At 39.2% G+C, this 19,659-nt stretch overlaps 5 protein-coding genes across 9 annotated transcripts in view; 3 read left to right on the top strand and 2 right to left on the bottom strand.

The window, feature by feature from the left end:
• The window catches only part of LOC111485685 (protein DEK-like), a 5,780-nt gene extending 4,329 nt beyond the window's left edge, over window positions 1–1,451 (top strand). Inside the window, exons 9-11 of one of the 2 annotated variants that reach the window (XM_023132666.1) lie at window positions 472–569; window positions 665–695; window positions 804–1,451. In XM_023132666.1, coding sequence (XP_022988434.1) covers window positions 472–569; window positions 665–695; window positions 804–958 — 284 coding nt within the window. In that variant the 3' untranslated portion in view covers window positions 959–1,451. Of the gene's footprint in view, window positions 1–12; window positions 215–471; window positions 570–664; window positions 696–803 lie in introns of those variants that run through there. The other variant, XM_023132667.1, reaches the window with a different exon arrangement.
• A 1,679-nt stretch (window positions 1,452–3,130) lies between these two features.
• On the top strand, window positions 3,131–4,984 carry LOC111485687 (omega-hydroxypalmitate O-feruloyl transferase-like). Its single transcript, XM_023132670.1, has 3 exons — window positions 3,131–3,233; window positions 3,394–3,846; window positions 3,942–4,984. Exons 2-3 carry the CDS (start codon window positions 3,406–3,408, stop codon window positions 4,800–4,802), a joined length of 1,302 nt encoding a protein of 433 aa, XP_022988438.1. The 5' UTR covers window positions 3,131–3,233; window positions 3,394–3,405; the 3' UTR covers window positions 4,803–4,984.
• A 339-nt stretch (window positions 4,985–5,323) lies between these two features.
• On the bottom strand, window positions 5,324–9,654 carry LOC111485689 (membrane-anchored ubiquitin-fold protein 3-like). 4 transcript variants are annotated; one of them, XM_023132673.1, is made up of 5 exons: window positions 9,552–9,652; window positions 9,222–9,452; window positions 8,590–8,760; window positions 6,769–6,853; window positions 5,324–5,558 (listed from the first exon to the last, which is right to left on the bottom strand). In XM_023132673.1, exons 2-4 carry the CDS (start codon window positions 9,349–9,351, stop codon window positions 6,798–6,800), a joined length of 357 nt encoding a protein of 118 aa, XP_022988441.1. In that variant the 5' UTR covers window positions 9,352–9,452; window positions 9,552–9,652; the 3' UTR covers window positions 5,324–5,558; window positions 6,769–6,797. The 4 variants fall into 4 exon arrangements, with proteins under 4 accessions (XP_022988441.1, XP_022988443.1, XP_022988440.1 ...); XM_023132675.1 differs by lacking the exon at window positions 6,769–6,853 and having other exon boundaries at window positions 9,552–9,654; XM_023132672.1 differs by lacking the exon at window positions 5,324–5,558 and having other exon boundaries at window positions 6,622–6,853.
• Window positions 9,655–9,746: 92 nt separating this feature from the next.
• Window positions 9,747–14,110, top strand: LOC111485688 (RNA pseudouridine synthase 7-like). The gene is made up of 12 exons (XM_023132671.1): window positions 9,747–10,036; window positions 10,120–10,163; window positions 10,248–10,325; window positions 10,504–10,604; window positions 10,796–10,883; window positions 11,049–11,127; window positions 11,270–11,352; window positions 11,857–11,922; window positions 12,401–12,457; window positions 13,276–13,383; window positions 13,528–13,766; window positions 13,868–14,110. The coding sequence occupies exons 1-12, from the start codon at window positions 9,907–9,909 to the stop codon at window positions 13,968–13,970; spliced, it is 1,176 nt and encodes a 391-aa protein (XP_022988439.1). The 5' UTR covers window positions 9,747–9,906; the 3' UTR covers window positions 13,971–14,110.
• A 2,329-nt stretch (window positions 14,111–16,439) lies between these two features.
• LOC111485681 (bidirectional sugar transporter SWEET10-like) lies at window positions 16,440–18,061 on the bottom strand. The gene is made up of 6 exons (XM_023132663.1): window positions 17,949–18,061; window positions 17,824–17,860; window positions 17,534–17,744; window positions 17,274–17,435; window positions 17,075–17,194; window positions 16,440–16,988 (listed from the first exon to the last, which is right to left on the bottom strand). The coding sequence occupies exons 1-6, from the start codon at window positions 17,992–17,994 to the stop codon at window positions 16,704–16,706; spliced, it is 861 nt and encodes a 286-aa protein (XP_022988431.1). The 5' UTR covers window positions 17,995–18,061; the 3' UTR covers window positions 16,440–16,703.
• Between the last annotated feature and the right edge of the window lie 1,598 nt (window positions 18,062–19,659).

Consider the following 19,659-nt stretch of genomic DNA (forward strand, 5'->3'; position numbering starts at 1 on the left):
GGGGGGGGGGGGGGGGGGGCTCACATCAAAATATTTTAGTTTCGATCAAGATAAATGCCTATATAGTAATTATTTCATATCTAAAGTTTGTGGTTGGGGGATCAGGGTTAGCTCATATTGAAAGCATTTTGTGCATTTGAGCTTTATTATTCACTTGCGAAAGGCTTAAGCCCTATTAGTTATAATGCTTTAATTACAAGATCTTTGCGACTCATTTGCTCAACCGAAGGTTGTAGTTTCCCTCTTGTCAAAAGGATATAAATCCTTTTCCAGTTACGTAGCAGTAGTGCATCACTAGGCCATGTTTTCTAGAGATAGATACAGCCAAGAGAGACTGTTCTGTCAGGATCATTTACCTTTATTCTTCTTCACAATTGCCTGGACTCTTTTTTATCGCAGCAAGATTGTTTTTTTTTTTTTTTTTTGAAATTATAGGAACACTGGCTTATGGTTCACTTTCTATGATACTAGGCAAGGGAAAAAATAGCAAGAAAGTTAAGAAAGAACCCAGCAGAGAGGAGATGCATGAAGTTGTAGTTAATATTCTGAAGCAAGTTGATTTCAATACCGTAAGTACAAGAATTTGGTCAGATCGGATTCGTTATGAGTTGTTCTAAATTAAGTTATTGTTTATTCATAATTACTTTCCTTCTGTCACGTGCAGGCAACTTTGTCTGACATTCTCAGGCAACTTGGTATGTATCTCCTTGTAATATTCACACACACACGTACACAGGACTGCCGGAATACTCGTGAAAGATATTGCTTGTTGATTTTGCTGACTTGGCCACTGTTTGTAATAGGTACCCACTTTGGTGTGGATTTAATGCATAGGAAAGCAGAGGTGAAGGATATTATCACAGATGTGATAAATAACATGAGTGATGAAGAAGAGGAAGCTGATGATGATGGTGGTGAGGATACGGATAAAGAGGAGGACAAAGATGGGGATGCTTAACTTGTTTAATAAATCCATACTTTTCCGTAGCCCTGACCGAAGATCATAGAACGCAATCCTGAATGATCATCTCTTCATGATCTCAATCAGCGGTTTGATTGTTGAAGTACATGTCTAGATATCTCTGGCTCGGTCTGTATAATGTATCTTATAGATTTAAGATTTTTAGTAACTTGTTAGCCTAGACCCATTTTTTCCCTTCCCCCGCAAACTAATTGTATTTTAGTCCTCTCCCTAGACAAGTAGCTAGTTGATTACATCTTATCGATGGAATGAGGTTTAAAATATTAGAATTCAGAGATGATTATGGCGAATTCCTCCATCTTGGTTGCGCTCTATCATCGTACAATTGGCTTTAATGTCTATTTGTTTTTATAATAATCAGGGTTGAAGGAGATGTAATGTATCTTGTGCTCTTAAATCCAATGTCAGAACTCAGAAAAGGTCATTTGGTGTAGCTGGCATACAAATTCTTACATACTCAAAATTTTATTGGAACTTCTGTGACAATTTATTTTGGCTAGTTACTGGCGGTTCTCAATGTACCAACTTCTTTTGCAGATTAAAAAAAAAGATTTTTTTATTTTTATTTTAGTACTTGTTGAAGTGTTTAATTATGTTGACTGTGTGGCATGTGGAAGCTGAAGCAGACTGCTTGTCCATTACTAATCCCTTGCTAGGCGTCTCACCATGTCGCAGAAGCAGACGGCTCCGTTGATTGGAAAGTGGGAACATTGGAGATATTACCAAGCCTGAACCCGACGGCGACACAGTCTTGGCAAGCTGGTTTTTGACATCCCTGGCGCTACTAACATACTTCGAGACGCTCCCTCTTGTTTCACAGGTTTCCCGACAATTCCTTCCTTTTGTTAAGGTTAAATGGTGCTATACTATTGTCCATTTAAGGCATATCTCCTTTGTGATTTTGTTTTTGGTTTCAATCAAAATATACCTCGTTATTCATTTTCTGGTTTACTATCATGATCACGTTTGTTTACTGCTCTTGAAATCCCACGAGGATAGTCGTTAATCTTGCAATAATGTCTCTCTCAGGTGACTAAGTATAAATGTGGTCTGTTCGAAGTTGGGCTGTGCGTGAGCCACAGTGCTGTTGATGGGATCGGGGCTATGGAGTTAGTGAATTCGTAGGGTGAAACGCAAGGCCCCTTTGATTGCCCCCCTGTTTCTAGATAGAACCATTCTCAAAGCTCGAGACCCTCCCCTCATCGAGTTTCGGCACCATGAATTTGCTGAGATAGAAGATATGTCGTCAAACATTTGCAAGCTTCATGGAGAGGAGATGCTTCAGGCCCTCCTGTTTGGAGCCAGAGAAGCTGAATAAACTCAAAATGGAAGGGTTGGAAGATGGGGTATTGAAGGGCTGCACCCAAGTAAACTCACTGTGTAGCGCCGATGAGCTTCTGGAAAAGCCACAGTCGTATCAGGAGTGGGGATGGTTAAGAAAGCGGTGAAGATGATCACAGACGGCTACATGATAAAGAAAAAAAAAAGGGGGGAACGCAGATTTGAGAGAGTCGATGAAGATGACATGATCTAGTACTACTACTCGGTTGCATTGTGATGGACAGAAAGCCTATCATCTTGAATGGAACTGGCGATAGTACATTTTTTTAGTAAGGTTTCGACTTACATCTCTTCTAAAAGAGAGGTACACGTCTAATTATTCAACTACTAGAGTTCACACAGAATTGGTTTTTCTGGGAAGAAATAAACGTTTCTTTACTAGAGTTCACCATTTGTTTATTATTAACTTAATTAACGTATTAGTTTAAACCAAGAGAAGGGTAAGTAACCTACAAAATCCCATCGAAATGAAAAACAAACAGGATTGAGGACTACAAATTTCAATCAAAATCTCATTACTTTTGTTTGAAGTTGTCTCCAAGATCATATTAGATACACGTTTCGTCCTTCATTACACTTACCAAAAAGTCAATCTTTTTTGTTAACAAAATTTTGTAGGAAAATCAATCATGTTTCTTGGGGAAGGGAGAGAGGGAGCTCCAAGTAAACAGAGTTTGGACGCCAACTCTCACCAACTAGGTGGAAGAGCGGTGGCATCCCGTATCGACCCGACCTGACTTGGTCCTCTCGCATCATCAACCATTCAGAATGAAACAAAACGCAGTGCACGACTCAAATTAGGCACAACTTCCAACCACCCTCACTCTGCCTCTCTACCATCTGCTTTATATACATATACAACATCAACGCCCTGCCACTACTATCATCTTTCTAACCCTTTTCATTTCAGGTAAACACGTGATTTATATTTCTCCTTGCAAATCGTGTTGTTTCTAACACATTCTGCATCCCATTGTTATGACTGTTTCTCATTCGTTCTCCATTCTTTCGTTTCATCCATAATTTCAACTCCTCCATCTTTTTTTTTGTGTATTTGAATTTTGGGTCAGATATCGAATCAGATGGCTGGCAGTGGTAAAAGGGGTTCTCAACTCGACGTTGAGCAGCAGAAACCTACTCTGATCACCCCAGCAGAGGAGACACCAAAGGTTCTCTACTTCCTATCAAACCTTGACCAGAATATTGCAGTCATCGTCCGCACCATTTACTGCTTTAAATCAGAGTCCAGAGGCAACGAAGATGCTGCCCAAGTCATTAAAGATGCTCTTTCCAAGGTGCTTGTCCATTACTACCCCCTTGCAGGGCGGCTCGCCGTCAGCTCAGACAGGAAGCTTATTGTGGACTGTACGGCGGAGGGTGCTGTCTTTGTGGAGGCTGAAGCCGACTGTTCCATTGAAGACATTGGTGATATAACAAAGCCTGATCCTGACACTCTTGGGAAGCTTGTCTATGACATCCCTGGCGCTACCAACATACTTCAGATGCCTCCTCTTGTTGCCCAGGTTTCACGAATACCTCTCTCTATGGACTGTGGTTAATTCAGTTTCACAGCAGCCTGATTTAACGTTGGCTTGGATGGTTGTTAATTAATTCACAGGTGACTAAATTTAAATGTGGTGGATTCGTTGTGGGGCTGTGTATGAATCATTGTATGTTTGATGGGATTGGGGCAATGGAATTTGTGAATTCGTGGGGTGAAACGGCAAGGGGCTTTCCTTTGACCGTGCCGCCGTTTCTGGATAGAAGCCTTCTCAAAGCACGAGAGCCGCCGATGATCGAGTTTCCTCACAGCGAATTCGCTGAGATAGAAGATGTGTCGAACACTTGGAAGCTTTATGGAGATGAGGAAATGCATTATCGGTCCTTCTGCTTCGAGCCGGAGAAGCTCAGTAAGCTCAAACAGAAAGCGTTGGAAGATGGGGTTTTGAAGAGCTGCACCACGTTCGAAGCCCTGTCGGGATTTGTTTGGAGAGCAAGAACAGAGGCTCTACGAATGCAACCCGATCAACAAACAAAGCTCCTCTTCGCCGTCGACGGAAGGTCTAGATTTCAGCCCCCAGTACCGAAAGGGTATTCTGGAAACGCCATCGTTTTAACCAACTCACTATGCAGCGCCGGCGAGCTTCTGGAAAACCCTCTGTCTTTTGGGGTGGGGCTGGTTCAGAAGGCAGTGGAGATGATCACAGACAGCTACATGAGGTCCGCCATCGATTACTTCGAAACGACGAGAGCAAGGCCGTCGCTGGCGGCGACTTTGTTGATCACGACCTGGTCGAGGCTGGGGTTCCACACGACGGACTTCGGGTGGGGGGAGCCGGTGTTTTCAGGGCCGGTGGCGTTGCCGGAGAAAGAGGTTATTCTGTTCCTATCTCATGGGAAAGAAAGAAAGAGCATAAATGTTCTTCTGGGCCTTCCAGCTTCTGCCATGGAAATCTTCCAACAGGCCATGCAAATCTGAAAGGACAAAAATACAAAATGAGGAGGAAATTCCATCTTTATTATTCATCCCAATGTGTTGTTTTCATCCAATTCCAATTCCATTTTTATTCCTATTTCATGTGATTACCCACATATTCTTCTGTCAATTAATAGATTGTTCTCCCTGTTGTTACGTCAATAAAGTTTTAATATATTGAGGTATTGTCATTTTGTATTTTAGATTTTCATTTCCTATTAATAGAGGAATATTTAATATATATATATATATATATATATTTTAAAAATTTGAATCTACAAAATGGTAGTAAAAACAGGATTACCCATAAACTACTTCATCATAATAAAGTTAGTTTAAATAGGGAGATTAATAGTCTAATTTTTATTTTTTTTATACCCAATAATATTATGAACAATTATTGGAATTAAATGAATGAATAGTCTTATTTTTTATATTTTTTATTAGGGAGTTGAACAATGTTACACTAGAATAATTATAACTCATTTATAGTCTAAAATTATTAAAGTTTAAATGGACCGCTATTTACTTTTAAAATAATTTCACCATATTCAATGACTACATCTAAGTCGTGAATTTTGAGGGACACACGTCAAAGCTATAAAGAAAGGTATGTAAATGTAAACGAACCCGCCATGTAGAAGGGCCTTTCACACTTCCTTCGGCTGCAGTTTCCCGCCACTGTTGATTCCCCCCGCCGAATCCTCTGTTCAAACAGATGCATCTATCTCTAAGACCGAAGGCATTGCCATGTTATCTCTGCATGCACCCATGAAAGCTAGTGTTAAGCAGGAAGTTATTGAACCTATACGCACGCTAAGAATGAGCAACAATCACGAGGCATCAAATGCGTTTCCCTAGTTTATTGATATCAGTTGTGACAGCGAGTCAGATTCGGAGGTGTGAGCAGTTGACGGAATTCTTGGAGGAGTTACGAGAAGCGTCCGACTCCCGAACGACGTGGATGGAGGGTTTTCGAAGAAGAGGAGGCTGAAGGAGTTAGAAGTTGTTTTACCTCATGGTTTTCTTCCGCCCGCGGCGCTGGACGAAAAGCATTCAGTGGCGGTTCTTTTGCCCCCGTCAACAGAGGCGGGTACTGAACAAGAGACGAGGACTTCGAACGCAAATGCTTCTGCCGGCAAACAGTTTCTGGAAGGCAGGAGACTATGAAGGAGCTCATTGGAATAGATGGGACTCATCAACGTATGTCTTAGTGCCATGCTTCCCACATCGAGTCCCTTCATTCCAAAAAGGTTTAAAAGTTGCTCAAAGTTTATGATTGCGGATGGCTATGATTCTCCCATGTAATCTCGAATTTCCACGACCGAATACATTCTCCAATGAAGCCAAAAGTTTTAGGGGATACATAGGTCCCTTTTTCTGAATTTATGGGCGTACCATTCACTCGAAATGCCTCCTCTTTTGGACAATTTGGTGGATCATTGATAGTCAAAATTCAATCCATGTCGACTCATCAAGTATTTTAATGGAGGTTTGACACGTATGGCATGCCAAATAAACAATTCAAGGCTGGCTGACCAGTTTAGGATGTGATCATTTAAAAGTAAAATTGCAGAAAGAAAAACCCTTTCAAAGAAGTTTCAAATTGAAAAGGAATACACACAAAATTTACAAACGATGAGAACGCATCAGATTCCTTTTATAAATAGAAAATTTCCCATTCTACTACCTTCACAAGGACGACGATTAATCATAATTAGGATACTGCTAGTAAAGTATTCATAGAACCTTATCAACTTAAATATAGCCCTCTTCTTTTAGCTGCAAATCCTCAAATAAGAGAGTAACCAAAGAATTTTGAAAAATCATGAGAAAAACTTCACAATCATATAAAAGAGAAACATGTCCCCCACATCAATATTCCTAAACACATCATTACCAAATTACCAGAAAACATTTATACACAAGAATATGGCTAATAGAAACCTTGTTTTGGAAGATGATTTACCAAACGAATCATATGACTGGTGTTGTGTTTCAAAGTATGGAACAGGAGCAGACGATCTTCTGTTGTGAATTGTCAGTCTTTTTCTCTGTACCATCAACATATCGAAGTAAATATTTCATAGAACAGCAAAAAATACCAGACTCATAAAAACAAATTCGATCAACGGCCACAAGTTGTCCAAGGTTATGATTTAAGGACCACATTCAAGTTTGACTAGAGAAACACTGCAGTCAAATAAAATTGAATTAAAACAAGTAAAACTTAGCACATTCTATTGGAGGGTGGAAGGAGTGCCAGCGAGGACGCTAGGCCCCGAAGGGGATGGATTTTGAGATCCCACATTGGTTGGAGAAGGGAACGAAACATTTTTTATAAGAGTGTGGAAACCTCTCCCTAGCATGATGCATTAATGCATTATAAAAACCTTAAGGGAGAGATTTGCAAGAGGTGATCTTAGGCTGTTACAATTCGAAGATTTGAGATTTTTGGATTTTTATTGGCCCTTACAACAAGTTCTTTCTTCTCTAGCTTATTTTATATTTTCCAATGATTAGTAGAAGATGAAAAGGAAAAAAAATAAATGATAGGAAAACAATGAAGAGGGAAGAAGAAGCAAGAGTAAAGAAAAGGGAAAAATCATGAGAATACAAAGAGTGGTTAAGGGTATATATCTGAATCCTCAGTCAAGGGTTATACAAGAGCATCTTAGCTTTAGAGAGGTAGAACGATGTATGTTTTCATATTTAGGCCAGCCACTCAACAAATCCCTTTGTTCCTGCGCAGACATTCCTCAACAGAAGAATAGGAAGAAGACTATTGTTCACACATTTACAACAAACCTTAAACTTCATCCAACATCTGTACTATATAGTAATTTTCCATTAGATTTCCAAGGTGATTAGTTAAATTTGCGGGGTTGACAAGAAATTTTATCTTCACTGACAGAGAAGAATAATAGCCCAGCTAATCCCCTAGAAAATGTATATCTCCAGCTCTTTTATACTCGCAAGTGTTTGGGCCAGCTTGTAAACATCTCGACCATTCTCACGGCACAATTGCCTACCTTACTACATTTGTTTACCAGGGTAACTAGTAGGAAATTACATGTAGCTTGAATCCATTCTCTTTAAGCTTTTCATTATTTACACTGTCCAACCCATGGCCAACCATGGATTACTTCTCACTGCATACTTTGTAAGGGAGTAATAGTCAATAAGATGATCATACGGCTCTAACTTTGTGAAATGGATACAACCTGCTAGCATATCCTAACCACCCAAAGAGGGGACTAGAACACCCTTCTTCATCTAAAAGCCACAAACAATAGTTGAGGACAGGATAGAGAAAAAAAGGGATAAAATCTGGAGAAGAAATAAATGAAGAAAGAAGGTTCTCTAAGAGGCTCATGATAAACTCATGGGACTGCATGCTAAGATTCGGCTTTCTCGTTAGCACAGTTCGAGTTACAACTCAAAAGTACTAGTCAAAACTCACTGAAAGCAGAATAAGGATTTTGAAATTGTTATATCCCATTAACTCCAGGGAGTGTAACAAAAATGGTTGTTTAGAATTAGAATCAGATGAGCATTTTCCTAAGTTCAAGCCAAAAAACCAACAATTTGATGACTGTATCAGTTGAGAATGCGATTCCAACTCCTAAGACCACAATTATATAGACTTGTCGTATAAATCCAGAGTACGTGAAAAACTATGGGGCATTGGAGAAAGGGGGAAAGAAAACAATACTGAAGTAGAATTATAAAGGGAACAATCAATGACCAAGAAAATTATATTTATAGATAAAACCTCAAAGGAAATCACCTGTCTTAGCTTTCGCTAGGGATGGCTGTACAACAACATGCATTATGGTGACTCCTCCCGTGGACTCACCAAAAGGTAATTTACACTGACCAACAGTCTTGTTATTTTCCAAAATTTTTCCAGAACTTATCAGTTTTACTTCATTGGCTGCCTTCGGAGTGATTGTTTTGCCTAAAAACGAAAAAGAAAAAAAGAAAAATCATCCGAAAAGGGGAAAAAAAATCAGTATGAAAACAAAAGCAGAGAAAAGAAAAATGATAATTCGTCCAGTGAACGAAGACAATTCTTAAGAAACCGAAAACACAGGCATGAGTTCCTAACAGTAAAACGGCACACAACAAAAGATTCAATGTGCGTCCTCCGAATGACCGCGTAAATCAAGAATAACAAAACGACGTATAAACATCTGCCAAGAATAAAATATTGTCCTAAAAATAGCTCTGTTAAGCTAGTAGACTATAGTATTAAAAAAGAAGGATTGACTAACTATAGAACATGCAATATTAACGCCCGAAATTCACATACGCGTTTGCAGGGAAAAAGCATATATATATATAAAAAAAAAAGCCGATTGCAAATTGAGTACTCATAGCTGAAAAGATTAGGGAGAAGCTGAAGAGTTAATTTCGAACCTTTGGGCCAATCGGACACTATTCTCTGCTTGAGCACATCTATTGTCGATGCGGACGAGTATCGAAAGGGTCCAATATCAGAACCATCGTAGAGCCTGAACTTAATGTCAATAAAATCGTCCTCCGGCATCTGAGTTGAGTATCCTCAAATCAGGTACAAGTGTTGGATCCCGACCTTGAATTGATCGGATGCCCTAGAAGGAATTGAAAGCAATTCCAACAGCAACGAAGCTGGAGCAATTACAAGTGCGAACACCATGAAAGATCCGAAAAGGAGAGTAATTGTGGATGAAGTGGAGAAAAAACGAGAATTAAGAGGAGAGAAGAGACCTTGTGAAGGCGTCGATCAGGCCAAGGCAGTTTTTCCTCCCGGCTGCAGGCTTTTTGGGAAGAAGAATATTAATCCAATGTGTATATTTCTTTCTCGAATTATGAATTTATAAATATTATTGAAGTTGTTGAAGTGAGGAAGAAGCCAAACTAAGCGCCCGCGAAGGCACAACTCCAAGGCAGACCGATTCCAAAATCGACGCGGTCTTGACTTTATGTCACGTCAGTTACCTGTGCTTATCTCGGCTCGGTTCGGTTCGGTTCGGTTCGAAATTTTTATGACGTCGCAGGGTTCAGCATCCATACGCTGTCGTTTCACCGTCTATCCTCTCCTCTCTTCGGTCTGACTGTGAGTATGGCTTCCGTAGAACAGCTGAATAATGACGAGCAAGAGGAAAAGGAAGAAGAAAGCATGGGAGTGGGAGAGATCGTATGGCAAACCCCTGCCAACCCCCCACAACGAAGCGATTATATATTTCACAATGGTACAGACTATAAGCCCTCTTCTGTGGGCCTTTCTTTTCGTTTTACTTTCCATTTTTTGTTTTAATCAGAGTTCTTTGATTAGGGAGACGGCACGTTAGACCTTACTACTTCGAGTTCATTGCTCACGTAAGACCTTAAACTTTCATAAATGTTCGACTATTGAATCTAATTTCAAACTCTTGATTGGAAGTTCATAGCTGCAAATTGCAGGTTAAGAATCGATGGGCCGGCAAAACCATCGTCGACTTGTTTGCTGAAGAGTTCAAAGGCCGACCTTACGAGTATTTTGTAAGTTTTTTCCTTTCCGTTTTTCCTCTATGATGTGGTCATTTAGTTTCAGCTTTTGTCAGTTATTGTTTTGTTGGTATCAAAATATGGAGTTCTAATATGCACTGAATATGATTCTCATGCCCTTGTACATTTTTCCTTGTTTTCATGCCTTACTGCTTGGAACTTTATTTCTTAGGTTGATGCAGTCAAATGTGGTCGCATACAAGTGGATGGGGAGATGGTGCCTGTATCATATATAGTTAAATCATCTCAAAAGATAAGTCATTTCCTGCACAGGTATGTGTTCTACACGTTGTAATAGGATTTTTAAGGCTTATGGTTCCCGATTGGTATAATTACGTCCAACTCTGTGAGTAGCCTGGATGTAATTCTCTTGAATTTACATTTGTTTCTCGAATTCATTTTCTTTATGTCAAAGCTGCACTATAAAGTTATCAAACTTGTAATAGATTTTCTACGGGCTGTAGGCATGAACCCCCGGTGATGGCTTGGGACGTGAAAATTCTCAAAGAAGAAGCAGAAGTGCTGACGGTTTGCAAGCCTGCATCTGTTCCGGTGAGTCAGATTGATAGTATGAACTTCGTATAACGTCGTTAGTCATGCAAGTTGTGCAATACATTTCTGTAAACATTTGAGTCTTAGTGAACGGATTCCTCGTCTGTTGTTTTTTTTTACCCGTACTTTAGGTTCCTCTAACTAGCAAGCTCGAATGTAATATAGGTTCATCCATGTGGTCAATATAGGAAGAACACAGTTGTCGGTATACTTCAGGCAGAGCACGGTTTGGCACCTCTATTTCGTATCCAACTTCCATGTCCTTCTAGAAGCTATTGTTCTCTTATTTAGTTCTGTTATATTGATAGTGGAGAAAACACTTTTAACATACTCTATCCACTGACTTGAGGAGCAATCCCCTTCTTCCCTTGACATGACCATGTTAGCTATACATCGACTAGACCGTCTTGTCTCTGGACTTCTTATCCTTGCTAGAAACGCATCCAAAGCTGACCTTTTCAGACAACAGGTATGCTTTGTACTTAAGATTTTTCATTTAGTTATATCGTAAATGACTGGGAGATCCATTGTCATGGAATTTTTATGAGGTGCATTCTTCTCAAACATTTTATTCGAACATGTACTCTCACTACTATGTTGTCGCACGTACTCCATTTTCAGATTGTTGCAATTGGACAAAAATTAGAAGGAAAATTAACTTTAGCACAAATGAATTAGTTAAGGAATTATAACTTCCACAAAAAAATCACAAGTTCAGATTCCCACCTCGGCACTTGGACTTTCGAGCGAAACTAAATTGTAGTTGTTATGATGATTGAATGTAAAAATTTATTAGAGAGAATTTGAAAGAAACACAGTTACAATTATAAATCAACTTTCCCAGTAGTAATCTTGCCCTGTTTCACTGTGTATAGTTAAATTCAATTTGTCATTGATTTCTCGTCCTCTTCTGCCCATGCACAAACTAGGAACTGAAGAAACTTATATTAATAGGAATGTATGCATACTGCAGATTGAGTCTGGGCTGGTGAAGAAACAGTATCTTGCGAAGGTAGTGGGTGTATTTCCAGAAGAAGAGGTATTTCTTCTTTGGGCTAGTCAAGTCATGTTATTTTCTTCTGTCTTGAATTATTTATCAAATTGTTCCTTCGAATGCAACTAAACGTAAGGGTTACTTTTAGATTCTTCTTGTAACAATCTCTTTTGATAAAGGGTAATTTAGAATGTTGACAATGTCGAGTCTACATTCCAGAAGGGACCCGTGGTTGTCTTGTCCTGACTTGCTAGCTATAGGCGTGTGCATGAATGTCTGCTTGTGGCTTGTGCTTCTTATAGACATGTGGGGCTAGTACAGTATGAGATGAATCCTTTTTTACACTACAGGGAAATAAATTTGTTTCAAAATCTTCTTCACCTTCAAGGATAATACCAATCTGGAGCACTGTGGTTTTTTTTTTTTTTTTTAATGTTTAGTGAAGTCACCTCATAATGTTGCTCTTCTATTTCTATTAGGCATCTCTGATTATCTGCTTCATTTTACCTGGACTTAATTTCAGCAAGTGGTTGATGTTAACATAAATTACAATGCTCGAGAGGGAAAAAGCACAGCGGAGGTGAGGCTTTATTTTCTTCCTTTGTCCAGTGAACTTCAGTTACTTAATAAGAGGAAGTGGATGTTAAGGAAGGAATTTACTTTTCTGGCAACAGAATATTGTAGAAGAGTCAAAAATTGTACTTACAAGTTAAGCAATTGAACTAACATGTTTGTGTCTAATATGTTCTAAAAACCTTTCAAAGTATATAATAGTTTCTTGAACTTTTAGTTTTATATTTGATCCCTAAATTTCAATCTTGTGTTTGATAGGTGTGTAACATATTCAACGTTTTTTTTTTAATTAACAAATTTGTTAGTATAAATAGAATTTTATATGCAATAAGACATTAAACTTTCAACTTTGTGTCTAATAGATTTGTAAATTTCTAAAAAGGTAGAATAGGTTAATAACTTGTTAGACACAGAAATTGAAATTTTATGAAATTATTGCATACTTCTCAAAGTTTAGATACTTACTTTATGGACATATTTAACGGTCTCTAAATGCTGGGCCTATTTGAGACCAACTATGGACCGATCTTGTAATTTAGCCTTAGAATAAAGATGGGAATTTACTTTGTAGGGAATGGCTATGTTTTCATAAAATAAGTCTGCAAAAGCCCATTAACCATCCATTTACTCTCTCTCTCTCTCTCTCTCTCTCTGTCACTAAGGACGACTGTTTGCAATTCCATAACCATAGTATTAACATGGATAAAGTTTGTGGGAGATATGTTGCTCCGTTGTCTGGTAGTTTGGAGTCCTCTTGACTGGAAGCATCTTGGTCTGAATTTAGTATGTCACTTGATATCGATACTACAGAGTTGATTCTTGCAGGATACTCCAACAAAGGGGAAGGCTGCTCAAACAAAGTTTACCCGCGTATGTTCCGATGGAGTCCATAGCATTGTTTTATGCGAACCGATCACTGGCCGAACTCATCAAGTAAAATTTAAATCTTGACTTGTTGAAAACATTTTGCATGAGACCCCCACCCTCAAGGACATTTCGTATGTTTAAGTGATCCATGTATACTCCCACTTCCTTTTGATGTTAATATCAGTGTCTTGTGGTATACCTGCAATGCAGATCCGTGTGCATTTGCAGTATACAGGGTATCCTATAGCCAACGATGCACTGTACCTTACAAAAGAAACGTCTGGTCGTTCCGTGCAAAAAACAACTGCAGATGGGGCTGCTGCAATATCAGCCTGTTCTCGGGCACGTGATATTCAAGAAGATTGTGTTCATGCACGCAATGAAAAATCAAATGAAGATTTTAGAATTGATCCCATGTGTACAAACTGTCCAAATTTGGCTCCAAAGGGGTGAGAAACTTTGATCCCATTGGAAGCTTTGCTGGTTTGTTTCCACTCGAAACGTAATAGGGTCCATGATTAACGCATTAAACATGCTTTGTTTTGTGCAGATACGACCGGGAAGAAGAGGGCTTGTGGCTACATTGTGTTCAGTACTCCGGACCGGGATGGATCTACGAATGCCCATATCCAGAATGGGCTTCACTTAAATAGCATTTTTTAAGGACTTGTTAGACACAAAACTTGAAGTTCGGGATGGTATGTTAAAAGTTATGTCATGTATTGACACAAATTTAAATGACTAAATGCGTGATTTCACCCAAATTGTGTAAATAAAATGTAAGTGAATAGAAGTCATGAGAGAAAACACAGTAGATGGGTGAGAAAATTTGTAGGTAAGGTAAAAGGGAGAAGGTAGGGAAAGAAGAGAGTGTTTGAAGAATAATTAGGGGAAAAGTAGGTGACGAGGGATTAAAACATAATATATCTATTTTATTCATTGAAATTGGGAGAGATAAAAAGCGTGTGAGATATGATAGGTCTTTGTTGGGGGAATGCAGTGATGGTTGGATTGCATGTGCCCTAATATGGAGGATGAGTGAGTGTCAGAATGTTTTATGGGCCATCTTCTCTTCTATTGCCCTACAACTGTTCAAATGGATGGTGTCATCCTCTCCTATATTATTTTTCAATTTTTTAATTACGCCTACACACAGCTGTACGTTTGCAGTACGACCTAACTGCCTACGTGGCACAACCATCCATCTGGAAATTGTTTTCTTTTTCTTTTCTAAATCCATAAAAATTAAGACCAGAAGAGGACAAGATGTCCTTCACAAATGGCTGCAATATGGAGAGAGAGGCTACGGAACATGTACTTAAATCTTTTCTTTCTTTCTTTCTTTGTTTGTTTGTTTCAACAAACATCAATTTTTTTAATCAAATTAATAATAATATAAAGAGTTTAAAGTGAAAGCGAGGGAGGATGTGGCGGCATTGGGCGGTGAGGCAAGTGATTTGATTAGCTGAAACTGGATGGACGGCGTGCAGCGGAGGTAGGCACAGGGACACCAAGTTTAAGCATTTGGAAAGTTCGGCACACTCGGTGGCAGTGGATTTTTAAAGAATATGCGACGAGGCAAAGGCAAAGGCAAAGGCAAAGGCAAAGGCAAAGGCATAGGCAAAGGCAACCCCAGCAGCATCTGGTCTCCAAATCTTAGTGTTCCGCAATCCGAGTCAGGCCACTACTTTTGTATCGTATGCTCAACACTCCATTGGGCATGTTTATTCGCATCTTTTCAAGATTCTGATTCCAAACCTATCATCATCATCAAACTACATCCGTACACCTAATAAATAAAGATTTTGAAACTGGAGTGGGCCGCGGGATTGAAAAGCCGAATCTTAGACCTTTTGCGGCCAACTTTATGATGAACAACAGACACGAAATGGGTGTTTGCATTGCGATGAAAGTGAGTTTATTTATGGTGAGAGATTCGTAGGATTGCGTGGTTAAAGCGAAAAGGCAATGGGTATTGAGAATTTGGGCTTAGAGTAACTTTTGGTGAGGTCGGAGGGTCAAAGATTCGAAGCAGGTAGGTAGGTAATAGCAGCAGCTAGCGCAGCGGTGTCAAGTTTATAGTGTGTTCGAGAGTGGAGGGCTTATTAGATTCCCCACTATAACGCTGTTAGATTCCAAAACGCAGCAGTGTTAACGAACCCCCTTGCACTTCCACCTTCCACCTGCACCCAACAAATGCTCTCTAAACTAAAGCTGCTGCTTAACCTTAAATTTTTCATCTCCCTCCCGTCGATCTCTGTAGTGCTTCCACTCTGGGTTACCTTTTCTTTAATCTCCACCACTTTGAGTTCCAAACTTTAATTCTGTTTTGGACTTCCTCCTCCATAAATTCACTAAAATTTTGTTTAGTTGCCACATCCTTCCAATTTCAATATATAATAAGCTTATCCCAACTGTATTGCATTGAATTGTGATGATGAAAAGAGTAATTAACAAATTGAAGGATCTTAAATGTCACTTCTTAAACCAAACAAAAACCCACCGAGATCAAAATATCATTTAAGCCTAAATAATTACCCAATTTATATTCATATATACATATATATATATGCACCAAAAATTATTATTAAAAAGAGGCCGTATCGAGATTATAAAATTAGAAAATATTTTTTAGTTTTTTATTTAAGTAAAGTTGAGGATATTTGACTACGTTAATATCTTGTCTTATAAAAATTATGAGGATAGGGTAATAATTAACAAATATTTAACACTAAGTCATTATAATGGGTTTGTAGTGTATGGTATTGTGTTTTTAGATTTTTGTTGGTTATTCTTGTTGAATACAGAAAGACAAGTATTTATTTGTTTAGGAATATGCGTGTAAGTTGTATGGAATTCAATGTTGGGCTTGTTTTAGATAACCGAATGATTTTATTGGGACAAAATAGATTATCAATCACGCTCACTCACATCTATATCTAGAAAGCTACAAATTACACACATTGGGCCCTTGTATCATTATATCGTGACGTATAAACCCAACTAACCGACGTGTTGTCGATTCGATCAAAAGAACCAAAGTTTGCATATTTGTGTTCGTTTCCACGTAAATTAATTAAGTAATGTTTTGATTGATTTTATGACAGAGGATGAAAGGAAAATAAAAGAAAGGGAAGAATTAAGAGGTTTGATTTGGAAACATGAAGAGTTAGAGATGATTAGAGAGAGCGAGAGAGATAGATGAAAGAGAGAGGGTTTAAGCTCTCTCTTGTGGCCGGCTTGCGGCGGACGGGACAACAAAACCAATACTACTTACTATACTACTACTACTACGCTACTAATTAGTTGATAGACGGACCACCACCCTGGTTTTAACTAACTAACTAATCATGATTAAGAACAACACAATTCATGATTAAGAATAACTAACTAATTATTTCTTCCTTCTTCTTCTGAATGTTGTCAATCACAGCTTCCACCACAACGTCCACCACCTCCATGCTTGGCTGAAGAACCCCCACCGGGCTTAGCTCTGTGCACACCATCGTCCCAAGCTTCACCGCATCGATTATTTGCTCCGACAATTCGTGAAGCTGCGGCGCCTTTGGCTGCTGCTCTTCTTTCACCGGGATGCCTTTCTTTGCGTTCTTGAATATCACGTACAGGATCATCTGGATTATGCCAAACACGAACCCCACCACGTTGGGAAGCTGCATGCACCATCCAATTATGATTATATTATTATTGTTATTATTATTATTATTATTATTAATACAATATTAATAATTGCTCTTACCGCAATGTAATAGTCCTTGAGAAGAAGGCCGTAAAAGAACCACATGACTGCGTTGAGAGTGAGAAAGAAGGAGAGAGCAAAAGGCATGTACTCCACGCTCTTGGTCTTGATCACTTTGCCCTGCATGCATCCAATTGTAAATAAGATGATGATGATGATAATTAATTAATTAATAGGAAATTATTATTAATTATGTTACCATGATGAAAAGGGGTGCAGCGAAGACACTTAGGTTGAACACCAAGCATATCCACCCAAGAACCTTGAGACGCTTCTCTCCTTTGGCTAACAGCAGAGTCAAAGCCAGCATCACCCCGAACCCCAACACATTCAACAGCACTAGCAACTTCGCCGTTTGGAACTGCGGGACATATCATGACCATCATCATTTCATTCATTCTTTATTTATTTCCAATTGCAATAATAATAAGAAGAAGAAGAAGAAGCGGAATTTGTTACCCTCAATTTTGTGGGGGCGTAGAATATGAAGAGAAGGATGTAAAGGGTCTCAATTACACAGCCAAAGGAGTTGATGGTAATGAGGAAGGTTGCGTTGGTTTTGAGAAGGGCATAGTAAATCCAAAGCATGGCGCTGAATAGTGCAACCACATAGGGTAAGGACTGGTATCCTTCCGCGGACTTCTTCTTGTATATCTTGTAAAAGGTTGGCCTGCGCCCAAAACATTGCATTATTAAGCATCATGGTTAATACACACAAGAAGGCAGGTGAGGTGAGAGTTAGCGCTTACAGTGGAGCAAGGAAGACCATGAAGGAGATAATGTTGCCTGCAAAACAAGAACATGAAATTAGGACACGTTACATGCAAAGCATGCATGAAAGTTAAGTAAAGGAGGAGGAGGAGGAGGATGGAACCTAAAAGGCCAAAGACAAAAGCCAGAGTTTGGGGGGGAATGGCCATTGGAGCTGAATGGGGGAGTGTTATTGAGAGAAAGGAGAGAAGGAAGGGTGGGGTGTGAAAAGAATGGTGGGGAAGAGAGAGTTTTTATAGTGAAGAAAAGGGAAGAGAGAGTCAAGTGGGTGAGAGTGTGGGTTCACTTGAGGTTAAATTAAGCTTTAATTGCCAGTTGGTTGGTTGAATACCGGAGATGGTATTAAGAGGCAGGGATTGGAGTATTAATAGCTGTGTATTCTATTAATGTGCACATTTGGGGTGCTCATCTTCAGCCCTAATACACACAACACTACATCTTTAGTTTGTTGTAAGTACCATGAAGGGTACATCCACAACCATGTTTTTGGTAGCTTTCTGATGTGTCACCCACCAAATGGATTTAAGGCCTCCGTTGGAAACTAAATCCCCTTCCCCCACCCTCCACCACCACCCGGGATATTACAATGCAATGCAATACAATACAAACTCAAAAATAATTGATTACAGCTAGGTAGCTACCCCATGAGCCACTCATCTGAGCCACATCATATGTTACATTTATTGATTTATTGATTTATTTATTTATTTCTAAATTAGAGTATGGCAAGTGGAGTTGTAGATGCATAAATATGAGAAAGTGTGGATTGAGCAAGCTAAGCATCTGGTGGTTTGAGCAGGCAGAGGGCAAGTGATGAGGCGTTGTGTGGTTTATTTGCATTGTGGAAAGATAAACTTGAAGATAACATAGAATTGAATGGGGAAATATTGGTAATAATGTGTATGGGGAGCACTAGCGGGGAGATGAGAGCCGGGGAGAAGCAAAGCCCAAGTAACAACAACTATTAATTTAGCGACAAAAACTAAGTAGCCACTTTGTTAAGGATATTTAGTAATAAATTATAGTTTACCATATATATTATATTTTATATTTTATTATAAGGCAAATATTAGATATTTGCCTTATTATCTAGATATCTTTCCCTTTATTGTTATTTCCATTTATTACTATTTCCATATCCTTGTAATTCATTTGATTATAAATAAGATAACTTTTACACCATTTAGGTGTGGTGGATTAATCAAACATTCACAGGATTAATCAAACATTCACATGGTATCAGAGCCCTTTCGATTTAACAACTCTGATCCTTTCTTTTCAATGGCTTTTGAATCCTCTAATCTTCTTCTCCACCACCCCTGCTGGTTTTGACGCCGCAGGGGCAGTCTTCATGGCTGCCATAGTCGGAGTCGATTGATTACTCTTCGGCTCCACCCTATTGACCTCCAAATCACCTTTCGTCATACTCTGTACATACAACCTCACCTTTTCCAACCCAATTGGTTTCCAATATAGTCTCTCTCATTTTCTTCCCAATCAACCTTCATCCTTCACATAAACCTTAACCTAAACCTATCAACTTTTTGCAGAGATTTACCTTCAGAATCTGGGTGCCGCACTGGCCTATTCGCCAACCAAGTTGCCGCCGCCCTTCCTGCCAAAATTGGCTTCTTCGCTCGATGAGGCGACTCTTCCGACTGCCCTTCTCGCCAAAATTGGCTCCTTCGCCCAATGTGGCGACTCTTCGGCTTCAACATTGTCTTTGTCCCTTGCTCTAGGTTTCCTCTTCTACTTCTTGGGGTTAGAAATATTCTCACCAGAGCCAAGGCAGCATCGTCGCTAAGCGACAATCC

This window comes from Cucurbita maxima, unplaced genomic scaffold (genome assembly GCF_002738345.1).
Source record: "Cucurbita maxima cultivar Rimu unplaced genomic scaffold, Cmax_1.0 Cma_Scf00010, whole genome shotgun sequence".
NCBI lineage: Eukaryota > Viridiplantae > Streptophyta > Magnoliopsida > Cucurbitales > Cucurbitaceae > Cucurbita > Cucurbita maxima.

Bases quoted from the DNA above. Each gene is read 5' to 3' on its own strand.
- LOC111485687 (XM_023132670.1), top strand. From the start codon at position 3,406: ATGGCTGGCAGTGGTAAAAGGGGTTCTCAACTCGACGTTGAGCAGCAG. The intron at 3,847-3,941 runs GTTTCACGAATA...ATTAATTCACAG, and splicing joins TGCCTCCTCTTGTTGCCCAG to GTGACTAAATTTAAATGTGG.
- LOC111485689 (XM_023132673.1), bottom strand. From the start codon at position 9,351: ATGCCGGAGGACGATTTTATTGACATTAAGTTCAGGCTCTACGATGGT. The intron at 8,761-9,221 runs GTTCGAAATTAA...TTTCGTTTTTAG, and splicing joins AGTGTCCGATTGGCCCAAAG to GCAAAACAATCACTCCGAAG. The intron at 6,854-8,589 runs GTGATTTCCTTT...TTGATGGTACAG, and splicing joins CCTAGCGAAAGCTAAGACAG to AGAAAAAGACTGACAATTCA.
- LOC111485688 (XM_023132671.1), top strand. From the start codon at position 9,907: ATGGCTTCCGTAGAACAGCTGAATAATGACGAGCAAGAGGAAAAGGAA. The intron at 10,884-11,048 runs GTGAGTCAGATT...AATGTAATATAG, and splicing joins GCAAGCCTGCATCTGTTCCG to GTTCATCCATGTGGTCAATA. The intron at 13,767-13,867 runs GTGAGAAACTTT...TGTTTTGTGCAG, and splicing joins CCAAATTTGGCTCCAAAGGG to ATACGACCGGGAAGAAGAGG.
- LOC111485681 (XM_023132663.1), bottom strand. From the start codon at position 17,994: ATGGCCATTCCCCCCCAAACTCTGGCTTTTGTCTTTGGCCTTTTAG. The intron at 17,861-17,948 runs GTTCCATCCTCC...CTTGTTTTGCAG, and splicing joins TTTTGTCTTTGGCCTTTTAG to GCAACATTATCTCCTTCATG. The intron at 17,436-17,533 runs GTAACAAATTCC...TATGTCCCGCAG, and splicing joins ACGCCCCCACAAAATTGAGG to TTCCAAACGGCGAAGTTGCT.